At 40.2% G+C, this 13,748-nt stretch overlaps 1 protein-coding gene across 1 annotated transcript in view; it reads right to left on the bottom strand.

The window, feature by feature from the left end:
- Stk26 (serine/threonine kinase 26) overlaps positions 1-13,053 on the bottom strand; it is a 54,432-nt gene extending 41,379 nt beyond the window's left edge. Inside the window, exons 1-2 of the mRNA XM_040744620.1 lie at positions 12,884-13,053; positions 12,619-12,769 (exon numbers count right to left, since the gene is read on the bottom strand). Of these exons, the coding sequence (XP_040600554.1) occupies positions 12,619-12,660 (42 nt within the window). The 5' untranslated portion in view covers positions 12,661-12,769; positions 12,884-13,053. The remainder of the gene's footprint in view (positions 1-12,618; positions 12,770-12,883) is intronic.
- Positions 13,054-13,748: the final 695 nt, after the last annotated feature.

Genomic DNA, 13,748 nt, shown 5'->3' with positions numbered 1-13,748 from the left:
AAAAAAAAAGATCTTTTTTTCATAAATAAATAAATAAGTGAGCAGTTGGAAGAAAAAGCAGCTTCCTGGTACAAGATTTTGTTTGTGACTAAGTCAGACTCCTATATCTGGTTTCCTCTATTCCCTGTCACCTTAGAATCCACAGTGTGAAACATCTCTAATACATTTAGCGTCAGAATTAGCTTGGACAATGACAATGAGTTTCTGTTAACTATAAATCATTTGCATATTGCCCAGTGTCGCTGCTTTTACTAACAGGGGAACAGATTTGAGTTATCAAAGGCAGCTCCTTTGATGCAATGATTCTCTGTAAGAGTGTTCTATGGGAGAAATTAAGCAGAATATTGGGAATCTTGATAAATGTAATCCAACATAATGTTCAATTCTAATTCTCTGAAACTGCTTAACATTGCCATCGAATTTCATTAAAAGTCAATTCTCATGATCTGTATGGAACAGACTGCTGTGAGCTCAATTTCCTTGAGAATGACGGGGTTTAAACAGCAAGACAACAAAATCAGAAAGAACCAGTCACAGTTAAATGTAACTAACATGTGTCACAACGAAGTGGCTAGCATTTCAACACAGGTATGTGTACACATATGTTACCTTAGAGAGAACATTCTAAATGACAGTCTACATTCTCCAGATCTTTCAAATAACAGAAATATTTGCTAATACCAGGAATGCCACAAATTCTCACAAATACACAACTTTTCTATAAATTTCATTCGCTTCCATTATGTGCAGACTTTCTTAAATGTCATTATCAAGTCATATTTGTCTGTTTCTTGAACTTACTGACAATATCATCTTTTTTCACTTTATACTCAGCCTTCTTTTTAAAAAAAGTGTTTTCAAATGCAAAATATATTTCCTGTGCAATACCCTTGTATGTGTAAGTACATATATACATTAATCTATTCATCCATCAATCCATCAATCATATTCACCAACACAAATTAAAGTTAACAATCTTTATTCTAGTTAATGGATGTTCACTAAAGCAAGGGGCATAGAGTAAACATAGATTTTTACATCTTGAGTAGTTATATTCTCTAATATAGGGAAACAGTGACTATATGGGTTTATTCTAATGATGAATAACCATGGATTAAAATACTGTAGGAGAAATTGCTGTATGTGCTGTTTTGCATATCATTATTGGTGGTCAATTTTTATTTCTGAAGGATGGATTACTTTTTGTTGTTAACTTGTGTTCATTTTAGAAATTGAAAAATGATCTAATACAACACTGGTACAGTGGGTAATCAAGTTTGTTCACATTGTTTGGAGTTGGCAAACTCATTAAATATTTGCTTCCCTTGTTTTCAATTCTAATACTTTGTTTGAACTTGACTCTGGTTTTCCTACATAGTACCTGTTGGCAAGTGCTAACATACTAACCTGACAGGTCTAGGGAATGTGTTACAGAGCAGAAAGGCCATTTAGGAACTGGTTTGATATTTCTTTAATGATTCAGAATTAACTCCCTCTCCTTTCCAGAAATTTACATATTTAATCACAAGTTGACTTGAGTGGCATGGTTATAAATAAACATTTTTTATAATAGCATCCTAGATAGATTCCGTTTGCTTGGTTGAGGGGGTCCATTTGGGTGAGCTGGTGTACAATAGCAAGCTGGAGGGGGATTCTGAATAATGAAACGTGATACTGTTTTGAAAATTGCAAAAGGTCTTAAAAATCCCAAATTTAGAAATATTGGCATTAATAATCATGGCATTCTACCTCATTTTAACCAGATTTCATGTTCTTAGTAAGTGCTTGCATCAGCAAGATAATTTGCTGAGCTGTTTACTACAGAAAACACAGAAGCACGCTGGGCATGGTATCAGAATTCCACAGAAAGTTTGTATATGCCAAAATTTCTCACCTAAAGAATCTTACCCAGAGTGGGAATGCTTTGTAACATGACACCATTGAAGCCAATTAGTTTGATACCAAGCTAATTAAAGCATGTCACTAAATGAACATTTTTCTCAGATAGAAGTTAAATATATATTATATATAACAAAACTTAAAAATTATAAATTGATAAATAAAAGCAGAGAAGTTCTTTACTTACAGCATACAGGAGTCAATGATCAATAAAAATGACAACGGACGTTTCCTAAGATGCAAACATACCTCGAGGAAGGAAACAAATCATGGATGAAGAGGGAGGGTTTTATTTGTTTGTTTGTTTTTGAAGCTGTAGAACTCGGACACAGTTGTATTCACATCCTTGGAGGGATAACTGGAAATCTTGTTATTTTCATCTCTCACACATTTCTCTTCTATCAGTTCCCTCCAGGTTCCCATTTTCTCCCCTGAACAAACCAGCTACTAATTGCTTCTGCTTGGCTGTGTGAACCAGCACTTCACATCTGGCCTTCTGCTGATTCTCTTCAAAGCTCAGCTGTGTATCTGATTCTTGACCCTCTCATCATGCTTCTCCAATTCCCACATTCAATTAGTCACCAAGGTCTGTAAATACCTTGAGTGGAGCTCGGAAGAGGCCCCGAACCAACACAGCATCTGTGAACTTATTAGACATGCAAATTCCCAGACTCTACCTCAGACCTCCAGAATCAGAACCAGAGGGGATGGGACCAGCCTTTGGTGTTTTTAACCCCTCCTGGGGGTTTCTTAGCAGACTGGAGTTTGAGCTTCGTTGTCATAGATCAGCGGTTCTCAACCTGTGAGTCTTGGTCTCTTGGGGGGTCAAATGATCCTTTTGTGGGGTTCACATATCAGATATCCTGCATATCAGATACTTATATTATGATTTTTAACAGTAGCAAATTACAGTTATGAATTATCAACGTAAATAATTTTATGGTTGAGGGGTCACCATAACATGGGGAACTCTGTTAAAGGGTCACAGCATTAGGAAGGTTGAGAACCACTGCCCTAGATCAAACACTTAGGTCTCCAAATCTTTTCTATCTCCATTCAGGCTGTTGCAGGTTTGTTTTTTTTTAATTTTAAACGAACTTCCAAACAAACACTCATCATGCTAAATAACTTCTGATAACCGACTAAAGATTAATCACGTAAGTAAATGTCTTAGTCTGACATTCAAGACTTTTTATAATGTGTCCAAAACAGTTCATTCTAACTACTACCTACCTCAAAACTCTGGTGTATGCATTTCTTCTCTCATGAACTTCTTTTTATAAGTAACAGTATTCTACCATAATCTTCTTTGGGATGCTTCTGTAGCAGAATCTATCTCATTTAAGATGCATTGGTTTCAGTCTGTACTGTCAAATTTCTCAATACACAGATGGCCAATCATTCTAGTTTATGAACTTCTTGAAGTCAGAAAATCTCTTGTATGTTTGATGTCTCAGAAGATGAACACAAAGTCCTATGCTCCAGTCAAAACAAGCTTTGGAAACAGCCGGTACTCCTATCTACCTGAGCTCAGAACCAGGTATGTCTTGAAGAATGAGAACATAAAAACATTAAACCTTGGGCAGCATAACCCAGCCGGGGAAAGATTGATCTATTTCCATTTACTGTGTGCCACATAGGAAGGCTCTGAGCTAATTTCAAACGAGCAATTTGGGTGTAAACTGAAGAAGTAAATAGTTGTGAGCTAATGAATTTGCTAACCCTTTTCTCCATGGGGTCAGTAGCATTTAAAAGCAAACATTTGAAAAAGTTTTCTTTCCCCAGGGCGGCTAGACACTCTGACTATAGACTCTGTAACCACATGAGGTCAAAGTTCTCCTTTCTATCGCCATACTTAGTAGCATGTGTGCATGTTTTCCTGGTTGGTTTCTTTTGTGCTTCTGCTTAAAGTTAAGGCAGGCAGCAGGAAATTGAGACTGAGGAATCCAAAAACTTTCCCAGCTCTGGTGGGCAGAGAGTTTGGGAAGAAATTCTGACTTTCTGGTTTTGATTGGCTCAGCTTCTTCCAATTTCCTTGCATTAATAACAACCCACACCCCACCTGATTATCTACGTTGCTCACCCCTCCCCCATCACCTGTTACTCTGATATTCAAACTCGACTGCATCAAATAGCTAAGCCTAGCTTAATATACGTGCTGTAAGGCGATATGCCCCAAATCCAGTGGTTTAATGGAAATCTAGGGGAGGGAGAATTTTTTTTAAAAAATGCTGGAGCAGAGCAGCTCAAAAATGCATTTTCAAAGAAAACTCGGGATGCTTCTAGATGTCCTTGAAGCATTTCCACCACCTGCCAAAAAATTCACTCCTAGGATTATGTTACCCGGCACCACTGAAATCTGGTAGAGCAATTCACCAGTATACTTCGAAATGACTGAACACATCTAGTGTGGTATACATTTCAAATTCTCCTGAAACTTCATTCCACTAATGCTAGGAAGCGGCTCCTCTAATCCAAAGCAACTGTTATTCTTTGGCTAGACACCCTATTGTTCTTTAATAAACACAATTTTAAAGCCATCATGGTTGACTTCAAGCTCACTTGTCTCAATGTTTTGAATTTTAAGTCAGGAAGGCCTTAGATTCCCCCAACTTTCTCCTTAACAGATTTTGTGTAGAAATGGAAAATACCATCAACAGAAATCCCTGTTACAAGGGCCACAGAGAAAGAGTTGAAAAGTTTTTTTCTGTAAACATTTTCTAGGATGAAAGCATAAAACACAGTGCCTCATTTTCTCAACAATACATTAGGAAAGGAACTCGATCAAATAAGTGGATATTCAGCACTTAAAATATAATCAGAGGTTGTGAGTGCAGTTCTATGGTAGAACCCTTGCCTAGATACTGTGATTGCTGAGCGGTGGAGGGGGGGGGGAACACATTGTTTCAAATATTTCATCTCTTTCATCTAAGTTGTCTACAGTTTTTCTCCCCAAAAGGCTCAGGAAGTATGAACCACAACTGTGTTCTAATTTTGCCAGAGTATCCAAAAGTATGCCATTCTAATGGCTAATCTGATATTTGAATCATTGAAATCCACAATCTTACGATAAATGAAGAAGAAAAGCCAGTAGGCTGCTGTCAGGGGAATGCCGGAACAAGTCCAGAAGAGACTAAGGAGAGGTCTTGGCAGCATCCTGCAGCTTTCTCTAGCCCCAGTAGGGATATGTTGCGGAGGTGTTGTGAAAAGGAATAGAGCACAGGATTTACTGTGGAAATAAGCCGGCCCAAGTTTCTGAACATTCGTATCAGGTGATTTCCCTGCTGTAACAAAGGTTGGGAAAGGCAGGTAAGGACCATGAATAAAGTCAGCTAGGGCTAGGATGACAGCCTTCTTATTTTTAAATTCCATTTTGAACGTACTTTCCTTCAGACACTCTTTTTATTTCCTAAGAGTTTTGATGGGAATTAGTTGGTATCATAAATATCTGATTTCTATAAACACAATAACTTATTTAAAGAGGCAGATGACCAAGTAAGAAATGTGTATGTAACACGGGCTTAAAATTTTAGGTGTGGGTATTTTATTATTGTTTATCTTAAAATGAGGAGCTGGCAATGTAGTTCAATACTAGATCAATTACTTAGCATGCCATGGGTTCTATCATGAATTGTACAGAAATTAAATGAATAAACAAATAATAATAAAAGGACTTCATGATATTCCTCTAAAGACATTGTTTTATATGTGCATTTAGTGGGAAGTCTTTGAGTCTTAATTACAAGAGACAAACAGGAGTTTGTTGTATCACATCTAATAATGATGCTATTTTAATTTTCCTAGTTCCATTTTCTAACAACAAACAGAATCAGTTATACTTCCACTCTTTCAGAAGACACAACTCAATAAAAAAGGAGTGTCTAGATGTTTGAAATTCTACTACGAAATTTCCATTTAGTTAAGTCATGAGTCCCTGTAAAATGTGACCATTACAAGAGAGTCCACACACTGAAGTCTCAGTCAAAATCACCTCAATACAGGAGGAAGAAATGCCTTGGTGATTAAGAACTCTTGCTACTGTTTCAGAGGACTCCGGTTTGGTTCCAAACACCTATATGGAGGCTTTATCACCCGCTTTAACTCCAGGGGATCTACCATCTCTTGGGGGCACTGGGCACACATATGGTGCACATACATACATGCAGCAAACATTCATACACATAAAAATAAACGTTTTTTCAAAAATACTTTGATGTGAATGAAATGATCTGATTCCAATGTGATAGCTGGGATTCGGAAATAAAGAAGCCTCAGGAAGTAGTTTAGGCAGCTGGAGGTAAACAGAATACAGACACTAACAGGGTGGGGAGGTCCTAATCACCAGGCAAACAATCCTAAGGGACAATGAAAATGGCAACTCAAATGAAAAGGCAAAGCGGAAGAGATGAGGGCAGAGGACACCATTTTTCCCAAAGACAGAAGTTTCTCTGAAATCAGTCCCACTTAGAAGGAAAGCCATCAGACTCTCCTTTTCTCCCAAAGACCTGGGAAGGCAAGTGGAAGGCAGTTTCAGAGCATGGACAGCTGATTAATTCCAAAATACATCATGCTTGACATAATATATTAGTCCTTAAAATCATTTTAACTAGTGTAAAGTCTCTAGTGCATACATTTAGATTTGTTTTTATGGTCCACACACCGTAAGCATTTCACAACATATTTACAAAACAGCCAGACATTAAAAGGCAGAAATAGTTTATAGTATGCTCATTAGCCGCCTCTGTGTATAAAGATTCATAGACGTATTTTAGCAACTATTGTTTATATTTATTGTTTTATCTATGTAAAAACTCATCGATGATGGTATAAAAAATCCAGAAAGTTCAGAACTGCAGAAATTTACAGCCTAGTTTTGTAGACATACGTAGCTTATTTATTTTTCCGTATGTATATGTGTGTGCACTCTGAACACTACTCACACTATGGACAGACTGTCACCCCCACCAGGTATTTATGTGGTGCTGGGGTATGAACTCAAGTCCTCTTGTGACAAAGACTTTACCCGCTGAGTCATCTGTCTCTCCAGCCCTAATAAACACATTTAAAGAACATCGAAGGCAGGTTACAAATCGAGCACTGTCTGCAGCTGAAAGCAGATAGAAATCGTATGAAAATGGGAGGTTCTATAGCTTGGCAATTCTCAGGAAGTCCTTAGAGATAGTAAGATTTTGACCTGAAAAGTCAGGTAAGGTTGGGCCAAGCAGTGATTGGTGAATTGGAACTAACGCAGCAGATCAAATGGGATATCTTGGTGGGAAATAGTTAAACTAAGTTTAGATCTATAGAGAGCAGTCCAAGGTGGAAAATATGGGAAAGTGAGCATGGGACTTTGGATCTGATTGGAGGAAGTGGGGTAGTCAGGATTTGGTTTCAATGAAAAAAATTTGGTTATCAAGGTGGAGAGAGATGAGATGGTGATGGTGTTTGCAGCATGAACAGGCGCTCCTAGTATACTCTGCAGATAGCTCCATCATAACAAGCTCTTGTTGAGGCAAAGGAAACAGCTTTTTTCCCCCTTGAATCTAGCAATATTTTTTATTTTTAAATTTAAATTAGAAACAAGGTTGCTTCACCTGTCAATTCCAGGTCCCTCTTCTTTTCCCTGTCCTTCTCCCGTGCCCTCCCACCAACCCCTCCAATATCCCCTCATTTCCCCAAGGAGGGTGAGGCCCTCCATGGGGGTATCCATAGTCTGTCATTTCATCCAGGCCAGGGCCTCGACCCTCCCCCGAGAGTCCAGGGTGAGAGTGCATCTCTCATTGTTGGATGGGAGCCCAAAGTCCATTTGTATACCCAGGATAAATACTGATCTACTACCCAAGGCCCAATAGATTACCTAGGCCTCCTCACTCACACCCACGTTCAGGGGGTCTTGATCAGTCTGGGATTCAAGAGCTAACCCTTGTCAGGTCAGCTGAAACACAGCTTTTATTATTGCTAATTTTGTAGACAATTGTACAAGGTCATTGAATAAAAGAAAAGCAGAATAAAAACAACACAGCACCTCACTGCTCATTGGCTCTTAAGCACTGGGCAAACTGTATGCTCTGATTTTCCATACTTAAAGAAGGGGAAGTATACGATGGACTTTTTTCTAGACCCTCCTTCCCATTCAATTCACATACTATACTCTGCCCAATTCCTATTTACTTTCCCTAATAGCCTCTAGTCTGAAAGCCCTCAAACTACAACTACCCCTACTCCTCCAAGCTAACAATTGGCTTGGATTACTGTGTTCCAGTTATCATCATATTTAGTGCTTTGGCTTCAACCACTCAACACAGGGTTCCTAAGTTCAAGGCAATGCTTCCCACCTCTTGCTACCTCCCAGCAAATCTGACTGAGTACTGAGAAACAAATGAGGAGACAATACTCCAAATGCTGGAATCTGATATCATTTCAGGCTTCTGGGTGACAGTTATGAAAGAATTTGCTCCAGCTAATCACACTCCCTATCTTACCATTTTCTCATCCTCTCAGGCATCTTTATTGCAACCTGTGTTTCCTGTCCCATGAGTGCCTTGACTTCCCATATTCTCACTGATGTTATGAACCTCTTTCATCTTGATGGCTCTTCATCTTTTTATCTTTTAGTAAAATGCTGGCAAGTTATATAGTAGATGCTCAGTAAACAATTAACAAATGGCTAAAGATCCAGTTCTACATCTCTAGTCCTATGTTGGACATCTTATAGTGGCATTCCATTGCTACCTCAAAATCCACAAGCATGGAGCAGAATTGTTGGCTTCCTTCCAGGTCTGGCTCTTGTGCATTGCATACTTATTTCCTTCAGATGTACTGTAGTTATAGCACTTCTCCTTCTGTAACTAGCTAACCATTACATTACGCAATGTCTTTTTTCTTTACAGCACCAAGGGTTATGGAAGGCAACCTGTTAATGTAAGATCCATTGCAACTGCATAGCTATGACTGTCCGACCAAAGTAGCATCTGCAGACCAAACTGATCTAAATATCAAACTCTCCAGTACACTTATTCATCCAATATGGAGTTTTCTCTTCCTATATATAACTGTGTTTATTGAGTGCTGTTACACAGAAATGTTCAATGGCTATTTCAAAGGCTAAACTCTTTCCCTAGCATTCAAAGGCCACTACTATATAATCCCACTCCAGATTTTCAAAGTTATCATTTATTTATTATTCTTCTAGAGAAATACTTCATTATCACCCAGATTATTTTATTTCACTTTTAAAGACTCTATGTGCATGTATGTTTAAACATGCAGGCAGGCCCTTGAATATATATGTATGTATACCTTGGATAAGTGTATTTCTTCACTTGGAAATGTCTACCCTAAATCCAAACAATACTGTAGGGTCAGCTAACCTTCTGGAAGACCTCAACTCTTCTATTCATAAACCCTTTTTGTACTTTACAGAGGTAAGATCACTGACTTGATATTGCTTGATAATTCTTTAAGGGCAGTTCATATATTTCTATATTGGTCCTTCCTAGAAGCCACTACTAGGTTCACCAATGTCAGGCAATGTTTTTTATTTAGTTAAAAGTCCTCAAAAGTGTTTATTAATACTAAAATTTCATTTTCATGGATATCTCAAATAGCCTTTGTTAAGTTGAACTATCCTTTTCATATTTAAAGGTACACAAAAGAGCCAATTTTAGAATTCTTTAAGTAAGAAACTTTGTTTCTTTAGTGAAAGACATAGCACTAAGCATAACATGATAACTCTTACATTCAGTTGAATGTCTAACTTTATTCTCTCACCTAAACATTATGAAAGACTGAAAATTGCTTTTGCGTATTTGTTTTAAAACACGCAAGCTTTAAGGGAAATACCTTAAACTTTCAAATATAATTTTAACTGACAACTTTAAAGATAAAAATCTGTTTTAAATCACTAAAGAGTAAATATTTCGGTGGAGAAAAGCGGCTTTATTGGTTTATTATTTTTTTAAGTTTGTACTTTAAATGTGGTTCAAGAGCACAGTTCCTGGGATGGAAAACTCCTTTAGTTACAAACTTAAAAAAGTGCACAGTTAAATAAAAAAAATCATTTCCTAGACATTGAGTATAATAGGACAAAAATAACAATATAAATTTTGAGGGACTAATTTCATAAAGGATGAATTTGAATTGGACCAAATCCTGAGTTTTCTTCCTTCACTCCAAGTTTCTTTTATATTTTAAACTAGTGGCAACAGAAATGTCTTTGTTTGAAAGTGCGCAATGCTGAATCTTAAGTGACAGAGCAGGTAGCTTGGCTTCTGCTCGACATCTCTCCTCAGAGGGAGAAAAACATTGTGGAGAAAGTAATTTTGCTTCTAATTTCTGGAAAACTCATTTTTCCCATCAATCTTCATAACTCGCCAACAGAAACAGTTAAAAACGTACAGGCTGGTCGATCACTTCGCCCTGATTTTAGGAAATAGTTCACATTAATTTAAAGAACACATGGCAAATTCAAGTCTTCTTGCTACCTAAACAGCCTAAAAGTTGCTTTCTCCTAGCTCTAAGAAAACTCTAGAAGACTATTATAATCTCAGGATATATTTCCACATCACATTTTTTTTGCAAAAGAAAACAAAAGTACTCCATGCTAAAGGGTTATGCTGCATGCTGTAAATTTTTTTAGGTCACTGTATAATTTTAAGTAGGGAAAGGTTTCTTTTTTATATTACAGCAAGTGCTTCAGAACCACATCTAGAAAGAAAAGTGGAAATAATTTTGAGAATTTGCTGCTTCATTTAGATGGAGAGGGTGGCAAATCAATAATTATTGCATCTTGGCCAGAACTGAGATGATTGCCCTATGCAACTAAGGTTTGACAAAGTAACCACAACTTTGGGAAGACATACCATGCAAGGCAAAGTTGATAATTTCAAATATGCGATTCACATTTGAACCCACCTTAAGTAAGAATTAAAAATCCAAGAAATAGCCGCTCTGATAATTAAACAAAGCAGAGAGCAACACGAAAATTCTGAACAGCAAGCAGTTCGTAAACTATCTAAATCAAATAAAGTCAAGACAAATGAAATAAAGACCAGAAACCACATAAATCAAATAAAGTCAAGACAAATGAAATAAAGACCAGAACCCATTTTCTCCTGAGCACACAGAGTTCCCCAGAATCAAGAAGTTGATGAATGAGAGGCACTACTGAGGACACATGCAGGAGGGCGCCGCACACAATGGCTGAGAAGCGTGGAGCCCCTGAGCGACAAATATTACATATGTAAAGTTCTACTTCTCCACATAATGGAAAGCAGAGCTTGCACGGGAAAGTTCACACTTTGTTCCAGACCAGACAGAGCAAAACTCTAGTTCCCATTGCAAACTTCTCTAGATACAACCAAAGGTAGAACTGAATGAATGGGGTGTGGGGCAGAGTAGTTAGGGAGCCAGGGAATGAGAATGCGTGAGAAAAAAGTTGAGAGCACTGGGAAAGCTTAAACGGATTAATAACATAAAAAGCCCTACTATTTCCTACTTCACATCCCCCCCTTTGTAATTTTATTAAATATACGCAAATTTCCTGAGTCTCAACCCAGACCTGCCCCAAATGCAGGGTAGATGTACGTCCTACACAAATGGCCCCTTTGAAAAGAAAGGATTTTTAAAATCACCTTTGTGATCATGCATAAAATGAGACCAGTTTCCAAGGCAAAAGACGACACTCATGCATCAAGCAGTAAAATGAATCCCCAATCCAAGTTTGATTCCTACTAGAAACGTAAGTTACGCAATGTTCCAGACATTTTCTAACTTGAAAAAAAAAGTTTGGTTGGTTGGTTTAGCATATTTAGAAGGTCACAAGAAACCAGTGTCAGTATTTTTAGCCTCTGAACTATTCTTCATAAAGGGGTTGTTTATGCTACCATGCAGTGGGGGTCAAATGCAAATGGTTTTAAAAGTTACAGTGAACACAAGATGTGTAAAAAGCCTGTTGACATAGCTTTCCCCTAATTAAATCATACTATAATGGTGGGGAACTGAATAGACTTGGGATAGGAAGTTGGGTCCCACTCAGTAGTCCTTTGGACTGAACAAATGCTTAATACATGTGCTCGGCACCTTATGAGAGACCCAGGGAGATGGGCCTGGGAAGTCATCCCGCAGGTACCCTGCATTCTTTACAACACTATCCTTTGGACCAGGTGGGGGAGCAAAATACAAGTTTGCTTTAAGTAGCACTGAAAGGGAAAAGAAGTCGTCTTGCTCTTCTCTCTTTGCACACAGGAAGAGCCCAATTCAGTGCCACCACCACTGCTGGTGTTGCTCCGCCCCAACTTCTGTGTGGGTGCCGTGTGGGGGGCACTGCTTGGGTGTTTTAGCCCACACATTCCAAGATCCCTCCATCTCATCTAGGTTAAGTTCTGGGACACCCCTCCTCCCCACAGTCCTCAACTGTGCCACGATCCACAAGCCAACAAGCACAGGTGCCTATGGTTCTGGCCTATTTTTATATGTGCACCCCTCCCTGTCAGCCCCAACCCTCATTTACTGTCGCGCCCCAGTCGCCCCAATCTCTCCCGTGCAAAGCACCTTCTAGCCCGGACACCAGGAAACACCTCGAGCTTTACTTCGGGGTCACCTGGAGAGAGATCTGGCCCTACCTTCAGGTTTGCCCGGTGGCTGCCCCTGGTCCCTGGTGCCCAGAGCGGGGCTCTGGAGCAGTCACGTGGGTGGCAGAGGCGGCCTGGGCTTTCTCACCTGCATCCCGGGCACTTGGACAGCCACCGGTGAGTGGGCCATGGAGGCGACTGCTACTTCGCGCTGCTTCTGCGGTGGTGGCGCCTTAGGCTCAGACTGGCTCCTCCTACGGGGGTAGCTCGGCTGCTCTCCCAGGCTTCTCGATCCGGGCCTGGAAGGACGCAGAGAAGTGGAGTTAGTGGGCTGGAGGCTTGAAGCCTTCTCTCCTCAACCCCTTGCTGGGAAGTGAGTGGTTCGCGGCACTGCTCCGTGGGACTCAGTTTACCTCTCAGTGGTCTGGCCGCTGAGGTAGTAGCCAGCTGTGCTGTTGCTCCTCTTCCTGAATGCAGGGCTGTACGTGAGGCAGTGGCTGGGACCTGGGCTCCAGTGATGCCGCTCGGCTGCGCCTCGCCGCTTTAGGAAGAGGAGGTGGAGGCACCCCAGCCACCCGCCCGATGGCTTAGCCTGGGAGGCGGTTGGGGGCGGTTCCGCAGTTGGCCCTGCCTCCGCCCCGTTGCCGGGCGGTGTCGGGGGAGCTGAGGCTTCAGCCTGCAAAGGGGTTTGGCTTAAGTAGCTGGAGTCAGAGAAGCAGTAGGATCTCAGGGTTTGTAAAGAGCAGCAGAAGCCTGGGATCGAGAAACTTGGAATACGACTGGGCCTGGAGAAAGTACAGAAGAGTTTGCGAGTCAGGTGGGGGATATGAGGGCGACCCGGATGAACGCGGCCACGTTGCAGACAGGCTGGGGAGGCTGGGGTGCATGTAGCCTCACAGAGGTCTGGAGTTGAAAAAGTTTTGCTTGGCTCCCCCACCTGGCCGAGGGTGGGGGTCACCGAGCCAGACACCTGTTCCTGTCCTCTTGCTTTTCAACTTTCTTACCCCTAGACATGCCTCAAGTCACTTTAACATGAGCCTGTCCCTACCTTAGGCTATCAGTTGAGTCACAATGTTTGCGTGTTTAAAAGAGAGGCAAATTGGAAAACAGATCACCTTTTGGCAGAAAAATTAAGGAGGATAACAGCGGCAAGGAGATTAGATCTTTGGCAGCACAGATAGTTGAATTCAGCATACACAACTGTGGCTTCTACAACCCTTTGCCTTTTTCTACCTTCAACTCAACTCCAGGAGCAAAGCAAGCCCTTTTGGGGGGACC

Source organism: Mesocricetus auratus, unplaced genomic scaffold (genome assembly GCF_017639785.1).
Source record: "Mesocricetus auratus isolate SY011 unplaced genomic scaffold, BCM_Maur_2.0 Super-Scaffold_100003, whole genome shotgun sequence".
Classification (NCBI taxonomy): domain Eukaryota; kingdom Metazoa; phylum Chordata; class Mammalia; order Rodentia; family Cricetidae; genus Mesocricetus; species Mesocricetus auratus.
Note: the sequence above shows the minus strand (reverse complement) of the source record. Positions and strands in the feature narration are given on the sequence as shown.